The sequence below is a fragment of the Cupressus sempervirens genome, chromosome 5 (assembly GCF_028749045.1).
Source record: "Cupressus sempervirens isolate cs-2001-9-10 chromosome 5, ASM2874904v1, whole genome shotgun sequence".
Lineage (NCBI taxonomy): Eukaryota > Viridiplantae > Streptophyta > Pinopsida > Cupressales > Cupressaceae > Cupressus > Cupressus sempervirens.
In genome coordinates this window covers 417,994,061-418,013,576 of record NC_143122.1, presented here as the reverse complement: position 1 = coordinate 418,013,576, position 19,516 = coordinate 417,994,061, and the positions used below count along the sequence as shown (strand labels likewise).

The following is a 19,516-nucleotide window of genomic DNA, read 5'->3' as shown; positions in this document are numbered from 1 at the left end:
TTCATAAGACCATCACTAAGAGGGAGAGCATTAAGGGAAAACATATCATTCTCCACTGATGCATCATCACTAGAAGGAATCTCAAATGGAGGTAAAGCATCTATAATGTCATCTTTTTAAACTAAAATATCTACATAAGGAGAGTGTGTTTTAGAAATAGAGTTATCAGCATGTATGAATATGCCATCCATTAATAAATTACTCTCTTGTATCAAAGCTTCTTCATGAGGAGGGGATAAATCATTATCTTTATCCAAGAGTTCATCCCAAAAAGTAGATTCATTCACAATGGTTTTATGAGGAAGAGAGTAATCAACATCTAAACCCAAAGTTTCATCCCAAATAGGATGATTATCATCCCTATCAATAAATCACATTGTAGGAGCACCATAATTCACTAATTCTTGATCCCTAAAGGGGGAAGAAGGTAAATTATATTCTAAAATAGGTGCATAGAAAGGACATATATTAGGATAAGAATTAACATCAATCCTCAACTCATCTCCATAAAGAGAAATACAAAGGAGAGATAGATTAAGGTCATCTTCTTGCTCTAATATATCTTTACAAGGTAATTTGAAAGAGGAAAAAGAAACATCAAACACACTATCAATATCCTCCTTTCTTTGTATTCTCCATTGCTTGTTCCATTTGTGCATTGATCACTTCCTTGTGGTTAATCATTTTGGATCATTCCTTTTGGGAATTTGGGTTGAGGATATGTCCTATTTTCTTCCTATTCATTTTGGTGAATTTCCCTACTTTGAGGTTAGTATTTGTCTTCTATTCATTTCAAATTTTAATCACATAATTTTCCATAGAAAGATTATAGGATCTCCTCCTTTCTTCGTATTCTCCATTGCATGACCCATTTGTGCATTTATCACTTCCTTGTGATTAATCAATTTGGATCATTCCTTTTGGGAATTTGGGTTGAGGAGAGGTCCTATTTTCTTACTATTCATTTTGGTGAACCCAACATGCTTAACATAAAATTCACGTTGGGTTCACCAAAAAGTATAAGATAAAATATGGATGAATAGGGTTTTAGAATAGTGCACATGAAAGAGACCCTAAATCCATATTTTACACATACATTTAAATTATTATGATATGGAAAGTAAATATAGATGACTAATATTGAAATGAATAAATAAAAGGTACTTACCTCCAAAAAAGAACTTGTTGAAAACCCTGTCAAAAAATCTAAAAAAAACTGTTGATTTTAGTTCATCTCAAGCGAAACTACGAGATCTACAAAACCCAAAAATATTTTTCTTTTCTAATGGTAGGTTGACCTTGACCTAGATAGTGGGGCATAATCTTACCCTAGGGCACAATTGTGCCCAAAAAAGTCAACCTTTATCTGCATAGCTGACGAATTTTGTTTTTGCGGATCCCATAAGTTCAACAAAAAGGGTATCCAAATCTACACTTTGATTCGTTGTTCCACACATGTACCTAGAAGAAAATTGGTTTTGGTTTTTGGATGGGGGGTTTTCCTTGGTCAAACCCTAGTTTGGAATCAACCTTGAAATGTAATTGAAATTGTAATATGTAGAAACAAAGTAAATGGAACTATTCACCTTGCTTATGTTGAAATCCTTGTGGAGGATTTGAATCCTTGAATCCAAAAGTATGGATGATCCAAATGAATGTAGAATATGATGTAGGATGTCTCAAATAAACTGTCTTATATCTTCAACACCAATCTTGAATGAATCTTAGATTAGGAAGAGACTTGAATTGAAATTGATGAATCTTCAACAAGAGGGCTCCATAGAGCTTGAATCCTTCAATGAACACTAATGGATCTCCTTGATGAATTGAATGCATGATCTCTTGAAGGATTGAATGCTTGAATGCTTTCTTGTACTTGAGAGTTTGATCATGAAATTGGATTCTTTATCATAGGTAATAGCTTGTAGATAATCTTCATGTCCTTCTCTTCTAGTTTCTTGTTAGAGAAAATGAGAGGAGGCTTCCTTATATAGCGATCTAGGGCACAAAATCATAGAGAGGCTGACATATAAGAAATAAATTTCCATCTATCCCTTACCCCTAGAAATGGACCTAGATTAAATGCAATTTAAGAGTTTACCATTTCAGAGACCAAAATAGCTGACCCAAAAGCGTAAAAATAATTCTTTCCAAAAGCCAACATCCAAAAATCATGGAACCTTGAAATTTGGACCTTGGTCAAGGTTGAGGTCAAGGTCGAGGTTATCCTAGACCTAGGTTAGGGTCAAGGTCGACCTTGATCCTAAGGTAAGAAATCTTAGGATCTTAGTCCAGAATGCTAGGAAAATGCAGAAAGAAAGTGGAAAAGTGGGTAGAATTAGGGGAAAAAGCCATTTCTAAGCCAAGTGTAGGAGTTGATGAAATCCAACTCTGCAGTCGCCAAGATCACCTTCATGCAAATAACATGTCAAAGGGAAACCAAGAAGGAAAAGGTGGAGCTTGGAAAAACCCTAAACAGACATGAGAGAGAACATAATGAAAACAATGAAAATGTATTTACAATGAGAATGGAATGAGTTGTGAGATACAATGAGAGAGCTCGAATATAAAGGCCTCATGGAAGCTTGTAGAAAAAGCTAAAAAGTGGTAGAAGATAAGGTTGACAACTAAGCAGACTTCCGCAAAAAGGTGGAACATGCTAGAAGGGAACAAACTCTCATGTTGTCAACAACTCATCACTACATGCATTAAATACTAAATATTAAATAAATGCATTAACCTAAGTAAGCTTAAGTAAATAGAATAAATAATTAATTATTTACTCTATCACCCCCCTTAAGTGCAACTTAGGGGAATGCCTTAAGCTCACAAAAACTAAGATGAAAATGCAAAATGGGTCCTAGCAACGAGGCCATGTTAGGTACCCATGTATAATGCAAAGAGATAAAACCTCTAAAAATGGGGAAAGAGAGAAAAACACATGGGAAAAACCCTCCCCCAAAAAGACGTAAGAACCTAGTGAAGAACTGAAGAAGCCTCCAAATAGGGGAATGTCCCCATTAAACAGGAACAAGGAGTGATCATGAAGAGCATCACTAAAGCATGAAGAAGTTGCAAAGTCTACCATCTAAAAGAAATTGTTGATTTGAAGAATCTCCACTGAAGAAGGCAGCACAAACTGAGCATTTCTATATGGTAGATGATCCATCTCACTGAAATGCATAGGTAGCTAGCCACTACAATTGCCTCGTATATAGGATCAACCACTGAATACATAGCTCACACTATTGAACCATCAAACCATGGATGCATTAGAACAACAACATAACCCCCCCTTAATGCAAATGGGGTGAGGTGATAGGCAACTAAGAAGGTGGGCCAAAATCCCCTGCAGACAGAATCAAGAACGATGAGAGAGGAAGAGGTACAAACACCTATAAAGACATGGTTACACCAACATTGCATGGGAAAAAAAAAGGAAGAAGGCCTAAAATAGCAAACAACTATCTCCCCCATGGTGATTTATAAAAATAGTGCAAGTACAACTATCTCAAAAAAATGTTCATGGACCCGAAATGTAAAAGTGACACTTTATCTTAGGGCGTATGCAAAAGAGCTTATCAATGATGTCTACAATGATCAAAATAGGAAAAAAATTGACAAAAGAGATAGGACAGCCCAAAACAAAAGAAACCATGCCAAGAAAATGATCCTCAGACCTAAAATACCCAAGATATCCACCATAGAGAAAAAATGCGAAAAACATGATAGAAAGAACATGAGCCTAAATCTAAGAAAAAAGACCACATTTCTGAAAAGGTGACAAAACCAACTTTCCAAAAAGATAATGTTTTCAAAAAATTGACATGGGATGCAAAATATATGCATGTTGGAGTAAAAAATAGAACTTTGGACTTCAACTAAAAAAATGGGAAACAAACTACATCAAAATCTAAAAGTACCTACAATAATGTCTCTGTCTTGGAACTAGCTTTTTGACACTTCTTTCAGATCAAAAAAATACCTCCGTATGCTCAAGTTATGGCCAAAAAACTAAAGGTAGGTCAAAAAAAGACCTTGGAGGAGAGGCAGGAAGGTCGACTGATGTAGTGTTGACATCAACATTTCACGAGCTTAAAATTGACAGCTTGAAGGTCATCGTGAGAAAAAGAAGGCCACATGGTAGTGCCACTTGGAAGCCACATGGCAAGTACAACTGATGTGGCAGGTGCTATGTGGTAACCCTATGATGTGTCACACATTGGCTGGCTAGAAAATCTGCTGACTGTGTTAATATCCACCAACTGGGTGCTGACTATGAGGGATCCTGCTGGCGCTGACCTGTTAGAAGCGGAGGTGATTGTGCAACCACACGTCACTATTGACTATGCAGACAATCCTCACTCATGGTGACTGTGCAAACTGTAGATGTGTATAGGAGTAGAGGAATGATAGAAGAGGTGGCACTGTTAGCAACATTAGTGGAGGTAGAAGATATGAGCGGAGCCACTAGTGTAGGTTGTGGTAGGGTGGTTTGTCGGTGCCAGTAGGGCCGGGCTGCCCTATAGCATCTCAATCGATGGTTGGTGAAGGGTGGGTGGCCACCCAGTGGTGCACTGGTAGCACCCGCAGTTTTATATATTTATTTTTAATTTTTTTTGCCTTGCATTTGTACGATCCATACGAAAAAGCCCTTTATATAAAAAATTTTTGCCTCTCGGAGCCCTGTCTTCAAAATTGAAAATTTTTAATATGAATCTTGACTATAAAAGGCCTTCCAAATCCAATGGTAGCATCCATTTGGGCCCAAAGTGCTCTAAAAAAATGCTCTTCCCCCAGATTGAAGAAAAAAGCACAAACAAATTAGAGTTTGTGTCTTCGAATCATGGCTTGAAAAATCCTTCAACGAAGCAGCAGTAGGGTGGTTCTGATATCATTTAGGAGTTAATGAAATCCAACTCCGTAGTCTCCAAGATCACCTACATGCAAATAACCTGTCAGGGAAACTAAGAAGGAAGAGGCAGAGCTTGGAAAAACCCTAAACGGACATGAGAAAGAACATAATGAAAACAATGAAAATGTATTTACAATGAGAATGGAGGGAGTTGTGAGATACAATGAGAGAGACCGAATATAAAGGCCTCATGGAAGCTTGTAGAACAAGCTAGAAAGTGGTAGAAGATAAGGTTGACAACTAAGCACACTTCCACAAAAAGGTGGAACATGCTAGAAGGGAACAAACTTTCGTGTTGTCAACAACTCATCACTACATGCATTAAATACTAAATATTAAAAAAATGCATAAACCTAAGTAAGCTTAAGTAAATAGAATAAATAATTAATAATTAATTAATTATTTACTCTAACACCAAGGACCCATTCAAGGCACTTGACATGATCCCAAAACACTTACTTGAAGGGCTAAATGCTCTTAACATGGAAGTACTTCCATTTTAAGACGATACACATATATAACATTGGTAACGAAACTTACTTTCTATTTGAAGAATATATTCTCATATTTTCCAATATTTTCCTTGTTTCTCTTTTAATACACATATTATTTGCACAAATTCATTTCTTTTGTTAAAACTTGACCACATGAACTCTCAATAAAATCCTCAATTTTGTCAAAACTCATTAATGCATATTGCTTTAAAATTTGTGCTCCTTTCAAAAGGTAGTTAATATAATGTGATTTCTGCAAACTATAAGGTTTTGGTTATTCAAAGTGTTGTCCCTTCAATAATTTTCTTGTTTACCGCAACTATGATCTAGATGATAACATAATAAAAGGTTTCATATCATGAATTAATAAGTCCATTTGATATTATATTTCTCCTCTTTTTCTTTTATTTGATATTTTTTGATCAATGACACGCTTGACTAGAGCCCTTGTGGTAGCCACATTTTACATCCACATGTTGTTAATTCACATTTGTTGTACATAACACAAACTAGTTATAAAAAATGGAACAATATTTTAGATTTTGGATAACATGGATGTTTGCATTAAGGTATTTGATGTCAGGCTGGACATTGCTTAGATCTTTGGATCCAACCATATATTTTCTCTTCTAAGATTATAGGTTACTGCATAGAAAATAGGAAAGCAAAAAAGATGGAGTGCACAAAATCAAACATCAATAACTTAGTCAATCACTTAGGCAATGATTGGCCCCATGACTATCATGCCTCTATTTATTCTTTTCACATGTATTCATATTGTAAATTCTAGAATTGTTCTTTAATTTTCCCTAACTAGTTTCACGACTTGTGTGAAGCATTTGAATACTTTGATAAATGAGATCTATATTTTTAGAAAATAGATTTAATAATTCAGAAATTAATGTCATCTTCTTCTCTTTTCTTCATTAAATATAGAATCTATTCAATGAATGGGATCAAAGTAAATTCCTTTTACATCATGACATGAATTAATGCATGAAATTTTAAAATGAACACCCTGTAGCAACATGGCTCTACCTGATTTGAGCCCCTAGGTGAAAAGTAAGTAACAATTCATTCTTGCACAACTTAATTTATTCATCCACATAAAATTATAAGTTGCAATGCTCAAATTCATATACATATAGAGAACTTAGATTCAACTCTAGTAATGTTTTAACCTATATTGAACTCTGTACATTTTCTAAACTAGTTAATAGATTCAAATTCATGCAATCTCGGATGGAGCCAAGTTTGAGTCAACAAGCCAAGAGAAAGGAAGAAACGATATTAGAGGAGGAGATGCAAGTAATATTCTGACATGTTCTGCCTATGTTTTTATTCCTAATAGCCTAATGGTTAAAGCCATATAGAATGAAATAAGTAGAAATGGTTAAAGCTATATTTTTAGAAAAGATATTTAATAATGTAGAAATTAATGTAATCTTCTTCTCTTTTCTTCATTAAATATAGAATCTATTCAATGAATGGGATCAAAGTAAATTCATTTTACATCATGACATGAAGTAATGAATGAAATTTTAAAATGAACACCCTATAGCAACATGGCTCTACATGATTTGAGCCCCTAGGTGAAAAGTAAGTAACAGTTCATTCTTACACAACTTAATTTATTCATCCACATTAAATTTTAAGTTGCAATGCTCAAGTTCATATATACAAAGAAGTTAGATTCAACTCCAGTAAAGTTTTAACCTATATTGAACTCTATACATTTTTAAAACTAGTTAATAGATTCAAATTTGTGTAATCCCGGACGGAGCCAAGTTCAAGTTAGCGAGCCAAGGGAAAGGAAGAAATGATATTGGAGGAGGAGATGCAAGTAATATTCTGACATCTTCTGCCTATGTTTTTATTCCTAACAGCCTAATGGTTAAAGCTATATAGAATGAAAAAAGTAGACTAAAAAATATTCTACCATAATTCTTGCCTCCTAAGACATTAAAAAACTTGTTGCCAGATCTTTCCTTAATGATTGACTACACAAAAATTGAAATAAGAAATTAGGTTCCCACTTTCCATTCCTAAAAATTATTTAAAAAGGCTTGTTTTTTGTTTTATTCGAAGATCCAAATGCCCAAAAATGTGTTGTCGATAGATAATTTGGAAGATTGGTAATTCAACCTTCAGAGTCATCCCATGGTCCCCAAATGTTCTTAACATTGAAATCCTATCCATTTCGATCTCATGATGAGTCACAATTAGCAATATTTCACCTTTTCTATGGAACCTTATTTCCCAAGCAATCAAACCCCTTGGCAAAGTCATCTGGGTCAACAAATCTTATACGTACCCTACTCCCCGACATAGATGTGAGGGTCCTCATCACCATTGATCTTGGAAAGGACATCCTTAAAGATATTTAATTTTTCATTCAAGGTTGCAACTATGTTTTCCCTATCTCCTTCCTTGGTGGAATCAATGCTTGTTTCATATACAAGAGGGAAGGGTGTATTAGAAAAAAAATGTCCTCTAGAAAAAAAGTTGTCTACCTAATGTCATCCCAAACCATGCACAAAAAAAGGAAACTTGTTTGACCATTTTAGATTAAAGGGAAGGTTAATGTTCACCCTCAAACTAATTCTCCTTCATTGAATGTGGAACCCCTCCCATATCAAAGAAGTTTTCTACTGAAGTGGGTGGCCTCTGATATGCTTTCAAGGCACCAAAGAAACATGCCCCACCCTCTGTTATAGATGCTCCCTTGCCATTGAGCTCCCTGCTCCTAAACCTGAATCCCTTGGGCTTCACCATCCTAAACCTAAGCACCCTACCATGAATTCTCAATAGATTGTTAGAGAAAATAAAATAAACTCGTAGGACACAAGTTCTGCAATATAACTCCACCTCCTTGTTCTCCCTCCCCCTGAAGAGGTGGAAGTCATATTGTAGATGCCCTATATGTCTTCCCATGTTGGTGTTTCTCAACCAAACAATATACCAAGCACAAATCCTTCTTTTTCCTACTCTCCTCTCAACCATACTCATTGTGTTGAGGGACTTATGCCATCAAGAGATCTTTTGATCTTGGTCACAAACTAAACAATTTTGATTTATTTGTCATCCCAACCTCCTCTGACTTGTCTTCTCCTATCTCCTCAAGTTTCTCCTCCTCCCAAGAGGCTAGCTTATGTGATTAGAACTCCACATCTAGAAGAAGTGGAATATGAGACTAGGAAGGTTGAATTGGAAGAGAACAAAACTCCTTTAGACCCCTGTAATAGAGATGAGGAAGAGGAAACCTTTATCTTTAATGCTAAAATGAAGAGAAGGAAACCCAAGATGGGGTCAATTAGAAACATAGAAATAATTTGTAATAATGAAAGGACCCAAGAAGAATGTGCCAAGTGAACACTAGGGAGAGAGGCAAATCCCCAAACTCTATCTCCTCTCTAAAACCTAATGAGACCCAAAAAAAAAAACTCCCAAATTGCTTTAAGAGCTTTAAAATTCCAAAGGGAAATGATTGGTCCTAAAATGGAGGAGGAGAGAAGGAGGATTAGGAACCTCATACCGAAGAAGATATCTCTAGAAGACAAACTAATGTTGGATCAACCTATTTCAAAAGATGAGATTGTCAAGGAAATATCCCAAATGAATAATGATAAGACCTTGGGGCCTGATGGCATCCCATTTGAATTCTAGAAAACACTTATAGATTGGATTTGGTAGGAATTTCTTTGCTTATATCAAGATGTTGTAAATAAGGGGTGTCTAGGAGTAGGCATTAATGTTAGGCTAATAAAGCCATTTCCTAAAGACGAGGATGGAACTTTAATAAAAAAATTGGAGACCTATTACTCTCCTTAATGTATCATACATAATCCTTTCCAAAATCCTAGCTCTAAGACTCAAGGAGGTCTTAACCAGAGTCATCTACTACACTCAAACTAGCTTTGTTAAAGGAAAGTAAATCCCTGAAAATCTCATCACATGTTGGGAAGCAATGGACTAGGCTAGAGCCTCAAGACAACAAGAAGATATGTTTTTGATTGATTATGAAAAATCTTGTGATAGAGAAGAATGAAAATTTATTAGTATGATGCTTGAATGTCTTGGATTCCCTAATCAGTTCAACAAAATGGTCCTCATCCTTATGGTAGATGGTAACGTATTAGTAAAATTTAATGGAGCTAGATCAAACACATTTACTCTGAAAATATCCAATAGAAAGGGATGCCTCCTAGCCCTATAACTCTTTTTTATAGCCATTGATAGTCTACATTATATTTTGAGAGATGGCAGGGTGATCCCACAATAATGGGTTCCACTTTTTGACCAATTTTGACACTGAAATCAATATTTTTGCAACAAACGTCACGTTCAAGTGACTATATCTCCAAAACTATAAATAATTTCAAGATGACATAAACTAGTGATTTTGAGTACTTTGTTCCTACTTTGTAACCATATTTTTTAATCTAAAAAATAAATTTATTTATGTCAATTTTTTTTATCTCCTCCAAAAGTGGTACATAATAAAATTCAATATTTTAAAAAGTGACAGTCCATTTGACACACATAATTTTTTTTCTAGAAATGATAATGGAGTAATTCTATCGGCGTTGGATTTGTAACATCAATATCCAGTGTCTGCATTTGGTTTGATTTATTTTTGATGAATATTGTATAGTTTATGAAGTTTTGAAGTGACATGAATTGTAATTCAGACATACGTTCTGTTTGACACAGATAATTTGAAGTCAATTTATCATAAACCATTTTTTTTTTTTTTTTGAATAGAAAGGTATCTCAATAAGCCAGTGCCTCCATATTTTTCAAAAAAAATTTGACCTAATTTACTAATTTTCTCGAGGTGTCAAAGTCGGTTGATGTTCAATCGCTAATGAACCTATAATGAGTTAAACTCATATTTGAAAGTCTTAAAGATTCAATTATGTAATAAAATTATAGTCATTGGAAAGCTTGCTCCGAGCAACACATTTTGAATTTTTTTATTTTACAGTAGGAGATCATTCTCTTGCAATTATGGCAGTCAAAAGAGCAAAAAAAAAGAAAAAAGAAAAAAAGGTTAAAATTTTTGTGATTTTGCATGTTCGTGCGAACATGGCATTCGCGCGAACACGTTTACCATGTTCGCATGAACGTATGTTCACGCAAACATACAAATCATATTTGTGCGAACATATATATCACATATGTTCGCACGAACATACGAAATATGTTCGCGTGAACATGATTAAAAATAAAGTTCGCATGAACACAATAAGTGTGTTCGAGCGAACATATGGTAAACTCAATTTCTCATTTTGCAATTTTTTTCATTTTTGTTCATCCCACTAAAGTGGAACCCATTATTGTGGGTTCACCCGTCATCATTTCCACAAATGTTAAATGAATCACCCTCCCTAACCAAGAGGAACTAGCTAATGTCCAATTTGCAAATTATACTTCTCTATTGATTGAGTTGTCAGAGAGGAACTTATCCAATCTCATTGTTAAACTAGATTCATTTTGTAAAGCTTCAAGCATTAATATTTCAATAATAAAATCTATTATGTTGGGATGAGAAGAGAAGTCACCACAGTGGTTCAACACTTTTGGTATTTCATAGGTGGGGGTGGGGGCGGGGATCCTAACCATCTAGTAAGATATCTAGGTATTCCCTTTTCCATTGCTCCTAATCTTAATAATATTTGGGAGTGGGTTAAAGGAAAGATTGAGAAGAATCTTGGGAAATGAAACAACAATTACCTCTCTTTGGCTAGTAGACTGCAAGTGTGCTAGAAAATATTTTCAGCCTACACCATCTACTACTCTTCAGTTTGGTTGATCAACCAAGCCCATATCAATTATGTTCAAAAGATCATTAGAGACTTCTTTTGGTCAAATGTGAAAGACCACAAGAAGAGGCATGTTGTCAAATGTGAATGGTGTGTCAAGAGAAAAGTGTTAGGGGGTTTGGGTTTAAAATAACTCAAATACCAAGGCATTTACCTAGCTGTTAAATGGGTCACCAAGTCCACACATGGAGAAAAGACATGGAAGATATTGATTCAGAATAACATAGCCAAAGGGGTACCATAGAAGGGAAAACCTTGGAAAAACCTCCATATCCATGACCTTCTTTTAGAAAGATGGAAGATTAAAGTGGAAGGATCTGCTATTTTCAAAGCCATATGGAAAGGTTGGTAGTATGTAAGACATTGGTTTTCTCAAGCTAGGGCGACATATGCTAATTTCAAGATTTGTGGTGAGAAATCCCCTTGGTGGAACCTTGAAAGGAATGGAAAACCTCTTTCTTTACTTCAAGGATCTTTTACAAGATTTTAGTGTAGAATGGGAATCAACATGCTCAGTGACCTCATATTTGATGGTAGGTTTATCATTTGGGACTCTTGGCAACCAGATTCAACCCCCTCTTTCCCAAAAAAAAACCTTCACTATCCTCTAAGATGCCTAGAAACTTGTTAGAATTCCTTTTGATTCTGGGGAGTATGTTGATAGGCTCCTTCTTCTAAAATGGTTGGATGGATCACCCTTAGCTTCTACCAAAGCTAAGTTTTTTTATAGCCTTCTCTTTGATAATGCTAAGATATTTGGCATAGCCAAGTCGAACCTAAGATTCATTGTTTCCTTTGGAAATCTCTCCTTCATAAGCTTCCCACTGTTCAAATAGATGGTAACCCATAGCCTTGTTCAGTGTGTCATTGATCTGAATCAATTACACATAATTTTGTTGATTGTAGATTTGACAACGTAGTTTGGTAGTAAACATCACTCTACTTCATGCTTTCTTTGGCTTTCTTCTTGATTGTCCCAAACATATCAACCTCTTCTAGGCTACCTTTTCTTCTCATTTACTCTGGTTCATTTGAACTCATAGGAATGAAGGCATCTTCAAAGGTATCTAAATGGGTTTCTTACCGAGTCTCTACGGAGACTCATTAAATGACATGTTGGTGTGTAGGTAACTCTAAGCTTTGAAGTCAAAGAACATCATATGTTGAAAGTTACCAAGGCCTATTTAGATGCTCTAAAAAATAAGGGAGTTCACTATGTGGTCAAAACCAAAGAGGGAGAAAACTTCAACTATGACGGTACCATAAAGGAGACATTACATCATATCAATCAAAAGAAGATGTCTGGTTTGAACATGTAGAAAAATCAGAACCAACAATCAAATGCTAGGCCAAATAGAGACATTGCAAACATGATTGTCATTAATAATGTGATTAATAGGCTGATTCCAGAGAACATAAAAGAGAATGTTGTTATTGTCACCAAAATACGACAGAGATCAAGAATGGAAGGACTCCATGTATCCTAATCGACACCTTCCCTCGTGCTCATGGTATCCCTTGGGTAGTCTTCCTCAACAACCCCCACAATGATACCAGAGATGGCAATTTGAGGCTTAAGTGGTCTGATGGTCCCATGGCTTGGACAACATGGGTTAATGAGTTAGTGTAGTTTTATTTCATCTTGTGTTATTTTGATTGACTTGATGTTATTAATGATAGATCTAACCAGGCCACATATCATGGTTCTTTACTCTTTCTCTCGGTAAACTTAAGTTGATCATGATACTATGTTCTTACTGTTATTCTAAGACTTGTACTTTATATCTAATAGAAAAATGAGATATTATTTAGTTATTATTCTCAAAATACATCTATCATCTTATATTGCAAATATTTATTGAAAAATCAATTTTTTTACTAATAGCAAATAATTCCAACTTAATAATCATTTTTAAAAAAACTATTCTCAAAAATACCTCTATCATCCTATATTTTAAAAATTCTTTGCAGACCTAACTCTGAAAACTCTGAAAATTAATCTGATTTAATGTTGCTCGATTGTTGCATTAATATAGTCAGCTCATATTATTTTTTAATTTTTTAATTTACAATTCTAAGCATTTCTAATTAGATAGAAAAACAATCTAGAAATGTTCTGTTCCGGACTTATTTAAACGAAGAAAACAAGAGTATACTTCAAGAAATCTACGAGTAAACCGTTTTATATTTTCACTGAGTTTTTTTAGTTGAATCGCGAGAAGAAAGTTCTGAAAAACAATGCTGCTACTGACAAGAACAGTAGACGAAGGGTTTCATCACGATATCTGTCCACAAGAATTTCAAATACACGCTAAACAACTTCACAATCTTCAGCATAACGACATTATCTCAGGAGATCTGCATTTATCAGTCGTCCTTCCTTGTGATCTCTGTCCTCATCATGATCATAGCGACCACAGGTATTTCGTTTTTTCCCCCTGTGAAGCTTCCCTTCTTTAAAATGTTCAGGTTATTCGTTTCTATATTCACACTCTACCAAAAATTTGAATGACTTCCTAAGAATTCGAGATCTGCTTTTGTCCGATCGAGCGATTTCCCCCTCTATTATTCAAATTTAGGTTCAAATTTTGGACTTTGACTTCGATCTGCTACCCAAATTTGAAATACTGACAGAAAAAAAAAATATACGTTTTATATTTAGTTTTTGAATCAAGTTCAAATATTTAAGTTTTTGGACTTTAAAAAAATAAAATGAAGCTTAATTTATGTTCAAATTTTTATTATCTTTAATTTTTGAATTAAGCTCAAATTTTTTAGTTTTCAGACTTTATCTTTTCAAAGGAAGCTTAAATTAGGCTCAAATTTTGATTTCAGCTTCGGTCTGTTAAAGAAAATCTCAAATACTGAGAAAAAATTATCCATTTTATCTAAATTTTTTGAATTAAGCTCAAATACTCCAGTTTCAGACCAAACATTTCTTGTAAATGATTTCAGACTTAGTCTTTTCAAATGAAGTTAAAACTAGGTTCAAAGTTTGATTTCAGCTTCGATCCGTTATAGAAATTTTGAAATACTGAGAAAAAATTCTCTATTTATCTTAAAATTTTGAATTAGGCTTATATACTCCAGTTTTAAATGATAGTTCTGGTTACATGTAAATCAAAAGTTCTAGAAAATGGTAAGTCATTTCCTTAAATCTTCCAAATGCATTATGGAAGATGTTTTTAAAATTTGTCTGGTACGTATTTTAAGGCGGCTGTGGGAAACGCACGGCTATGGAGGCGACGATTTGTTGAAAGGTGAGTTGATTGATGAAGATTTGACAGATGAAGAGTTGGAGGCTGCTGCTCAGCTGATGGAGTTAAGCAGCCGAAGTTTCGAATCAGCAGAGGAGACTTCAAATTCTTTTGCTGCAGAGGGGCTTGAATCTTCCATTAGGTCTGATAGCCGGCAGTCCTGTCCTTTTACTCTACTTCCGCACAGAGCAAGCAGAAACGAAATTAATGTGGATATAGACGAGCGGCCTAGGCCCCGGACTCGATCTGTAAACGAGATATTCAAACAATCGATTACATCACGCAAACGCAGAAGGGGGCTTCAGGCCCCTGGATAGGGATTAGCATAAGACCAAGGGATTAATCCCGCTCAAGGAAAAAGGTCTCTGTTTCAGTATATTTTTAATGAGCAAATTCAATAAAATTTGAAGGCGTCTGTCTTGTTCTAAAACTTCTTAAAGATCCACTGGTTCTCTGTTTCAGTTTTTTTTTTGTGCTGAAAGATTGGACAGGATTAAATTTGATGGTTGAAGGATCCTATTATATTTTTTTTCCATAAAATATAATCAAATTTTGAAGAAAATTGTATCATATGCTTTTTGTTGGGTTTACGATTTTTTTAATTGTGCCTGTCATTACTTTTTTAAGCAATTAAGATTCAATATTGTTTTATTTTTATTCTTATGATGAATTATTTAGTGATTTAAAATGTTGATGTGCTAAGTAGAAATAGTTAAATAAAAAGTTTGACATTAAGATTGTATTGAAAAGAGAGATTTTGAAAAAAAAATCAATTATATTACATTAATTAAGTGGATAGGTGGGAGCTTTGCTCCCCAAAAAATTACATTTTGACGGAAAAGTTGTCAGCTCAATTGGTTTTTTATTTTACGGTAGCTTTTTGATAAACATCATTTAAAAAAAAAAAATTATAACCAATAAATTTTTTTTTCTTCTTTCAAATAAATATCTTTTTTATATAAACTTTCTATTTTTTTTTTGTTATGTTGCTAATTCTCTACTTTCTACTTTTATTTTAAGTTGTTAATTCTCTTAATTCTCTAATGTCTTTTGTGAATTGCTATAAATGTTTATCATCATCTAATCTTGGCAGCCATTTGTATAAACTAGTCACCTTTAGTTTTTGCCGTGACTCAGGGCCTCGAACTAGATTCTTTGCAGAGGTTACGCCCCAACTAGATGATATTTGATTATAGTGACAAAAAAGGTAGGTACATAAAAAAAACTGTCATTTTGCAATTATTTGACTATAAATTAAGGTTATAATTAGGTTCAACGATCATGAATTTTTTTATGAATTATATGTTGAAGATACAAATTGGAAAAGTATGTGCATCTGACTTAGATTTGAGTTATCCCTATTTATTCTTTGAAATTTACTTGTTATTATTATTGATTGGTAATGCCAGATGAATCAGAAGATACACTGGAATGTTAGAATTGTCGCATGTAATGCTATTGGTATCCAAACTATAGGGTATTGAATCCTCTAGCTATGTTGAGAGAAATGTCCTGTAGTTGATAAGTGTACCTTAAAAGTATATAATTACATATGGCAGACTTTTTTTCTACTGAAAGCTATCTACCAGACATTATGTCTAACGCTGAAATGAGTAGCTTCTTTTAAAACTCATGGATAAGAAATGTAAATGTTCTTTCTTTCAAGATTATAGATTTCCATTACACAAAATAATTTTCTTAAATTAAATACTATAAATTAATGCCTTACTTTGATACCTGGTAAGGGCTTTTGCAAATTGTTTTTTTCCCTTTTCAATGATAATTTTTAGGTTTTAGAAGACTATATTCATAGCTTATTGATTCAAAGATGATGTTTTCCTAAACAGACTAGAATTTTCTCTACAGATCTAATTGGCCTTTCACATGTCATGCCTTTGCTAATAATTCATTGCTAGATTTGGTGACTAATTAACCAATCATACATCAGTTTGGCAATGTATGATTGGTCATTCAGATCACCTAAATCAAATGTGGGCATCTCTACACCGTGAAAATAATGTTTGTTTTATCACAGAGAAGATTTATGCTCTACATACATGCATACCATGTAAACATTTTTACTATGCATTTGTAATTCTTTTTCTATGGATTTGGAACTTGTTTTATAGTTTTTTTCTATTTGTAGATTGCATTATGAATTGTAAAAATGCAAATAAGTTCTTTGAGTTTTATATCCATAGTAATAACCTTTCTAGGTGCGATTTTTTCTTTCTACAAAAAGTTTATTGAATATGGTGTTTAAATGTTATATATTTTCCCTTATTTATAAACATGTGAGCTGCACAAAAGAATGTGACTACTAGTTTATATTTAAGTGGTTCAATTTATATGATTGATTATAGAATGACGTCACTTGATGAAATTGATAAGACATACAAATGTTTAACACATATATGGACAAAAAGAAGATAGTAAAAATGTCAAACATTAATATTTATACCTTCCATTTCAAAATATCAAATTATCATATCCTTGGTACAGTTTGACTCTTTATTAAAAGTAATATATCACATTTTTATTTAAAACTAATTTAATTTTCATAGCTAAATATATTAGATATCATTTTCTTGATACATGTACTATTTAAAGTCGGACTACTCTATTTCTATTGTTTGTCATTAGGCCAAAATATTCGAATATTTTTAACAAACTTTATAATAGACAAAAACACATTTTTAAGCAGCTTTGTACTTTTAAAAGAAAAATAGGGCAATTTTAGTCTATAAATGAAAAATATAAAGAATGGTAGGATGACATAATGCCGTAAAAACTTGGCCCTCTTGATTTTTGGATTGATTTTCTAACATGAGTTTAAAACTCATTTTTTAATATTTTTAAAAATAAATTATTCTTTTATGATACTTTCCTTTTAACATTGTAATTTATCTCATTTAAAAAACTTTCCTAAATTTTCTTACATGAGTTTAAAACTCATTTTAAAATATTTCTAAAAAGAAATTATTCTTTTATAATACTTTCTTTTTAACATTGTAATTTATCTCATTTAAAAAACTTTCCTAAATTTCAAATAAATATTGTTGTAGATTTTTCTAAAAACATTATAAGATAGGAACTCTATTAGAAAATAATTTTTGAAGAGACATAACGCAAAATATATATGAGACATAAAATATGTAAATTTTTTCTTTATCTTATTAATATTACTTTTTGGAAAAAATTAAATATAAAAATTAGATTTAACATATAACATGATAGAGTTTTTTAAATGCAATAAGGAATAAATCATATAATTCAAATTTTGATGTTATGTAACTTTATTTATTTTTATAATAATTATATATTTAAAAAAATTATGTTCATTTTCAATGAATTTAGTTCTAATTTTTTATTTTTCTTAGAATGAATTCGATTGCTTTTTGAGAAACTTTGAATATAAAAGTTTAATATTCAAATTAGATTTAACATATAATATGATAGATTTATTTAAATATAATAAGGAATAAATCATATAATTCAAATATTGATGTATATGCGATTTTATTTATTTAAAAAAAAATTATGTTCATTTTCAATGAATTTAGTTCTAATTTTTTATTTTTCTTAGATAAATTTGTTACATACGTAAATATATATGAAATATAAAAAATGTAACAAATTTTTTAATTTTATTAATATTATATTTTGAAAATTTTTAAATATAAACTTTGAATATTAAAAATTAGATTTGACATTGAACATGATAGAGTTATTTAAATGTAATATGGAACAAATCATATAATTAAAATTTTATAAATGTTAAGTTATTTGTTTTCATAATAATTATATAAAAAAAAAAATTATGCTCATTTTCAATTAGTTTAATTTTGAAATTTGATTTTCCTTAAAATGAATTTGTTACACACTTCAATTTTAAGTAATTTTGATTGCTTTATAGGATGACATATTTTTAACAACTAATTTTTTATATAAATTTATTAAAGACAATAATCTTTAAGAGTTCTATGATATTTTTTCTAAAATATTTTTCATAATTTATTTTATATGCCACAACCTATCGGCTCATCATTGTACATACATAAATGTGCAACTGCTAGTTTTAGTTATAATAGAAATATTTAAATTTACATTTTCTTAAGTGGATGTGGTAGAGTGGAATCTAAACTGTGTACAGTTTTTGTTCTAACACTAAAAATATGTTTAGAGAAAGAGAAGAGTAGGATAAATTAGGTTATACAAACACAATTGAGATGAATGATTTGTACGTGTACATAAGCATTTATCATACATAAATAAGGTGTACAATTATATATACATTTATTAAAAAAGGTATCTGACATAAGTATATTTGTATATATAAACACAAACATTAAGATTTAAATTGTTGGACCTATCTGTCAAATGGCATGAAGATTGGAGAAAGGTAATGACTAATATTTAGCATCACATAGTGTTGTCATTGATTGGCAACCAATCGAGTAGGAAGACTTTAAGTCAAAATGACCACTGGTAGAGTCTTAAACCAGTCAAGACAAGTAACCAACTATGATGAGCCGCATGCATAAAGGTAAAGTGAAATAGTCACAGGTGGAGAATAAGTTTGATGAGTCACCATTTGATGTGACATGATAGTAGGACAACAAGGTGTATGGTGTGATAGACATCCAAGTTTGAATGTTCACAAATAGAAAGAACTAATGCTACATCATAGGTTCATAGGAAGATTGGCAAGCCTACTAGTCTAGGTACCTACTTGTAGGTAGTCATGGGTGTTATGTGACTAGGTTATGTATGCTATTCAAATTATGAATTCATCAATTTGAGAAAGATTTTCTTTGAATGTGGTTTTGGCACTCAGGTATTGGGAAGTGTAAATAGGCTTTGTGCACTTCATTGAGTTGTTGTTGAAGATGGTTTATTTGTGAGAGAAAAGGATACAAGTGTTACAAAGTAGAGAGTTGACATCAGTTAAGTTATTGGAGACAGTGAGGAACATGCAAGAGTGATAGGTGACACAAGGTGATCATAGGGAAAGCTAATGAAAAG

The 19,516-nt window shown here is 32.7% G+C and overlaps 1 protein-coding gene across 1 annotated transcript; it reads left to right on the top strand.

Moving 5' to 3' along the window:
• Window positions 1-13,385: 13,385 nt before the first annotated feature.
• Window positions 13,386-14,921, top strand: LOC149556558 (uncharacterized). The gene is made up of 2 exons (XM_089785887.1): window positions 13,386-13,654; window positions 14,448-14,921. The coding sequence occupies exons 1-2, from the start codon at window positions 13,473-13,475 to the stop codon at window positions 14,806-14,808; spliced, it is 543 nt and encodes a 180-aa protein (XP_089642013.1). The 5' UTR covers window positions 13,386-13,472; the 3' UTR covers window positions 14,809-14,921.
• Window positions 14,922-19,516: the final 4,595 nt, after the last annotated feature.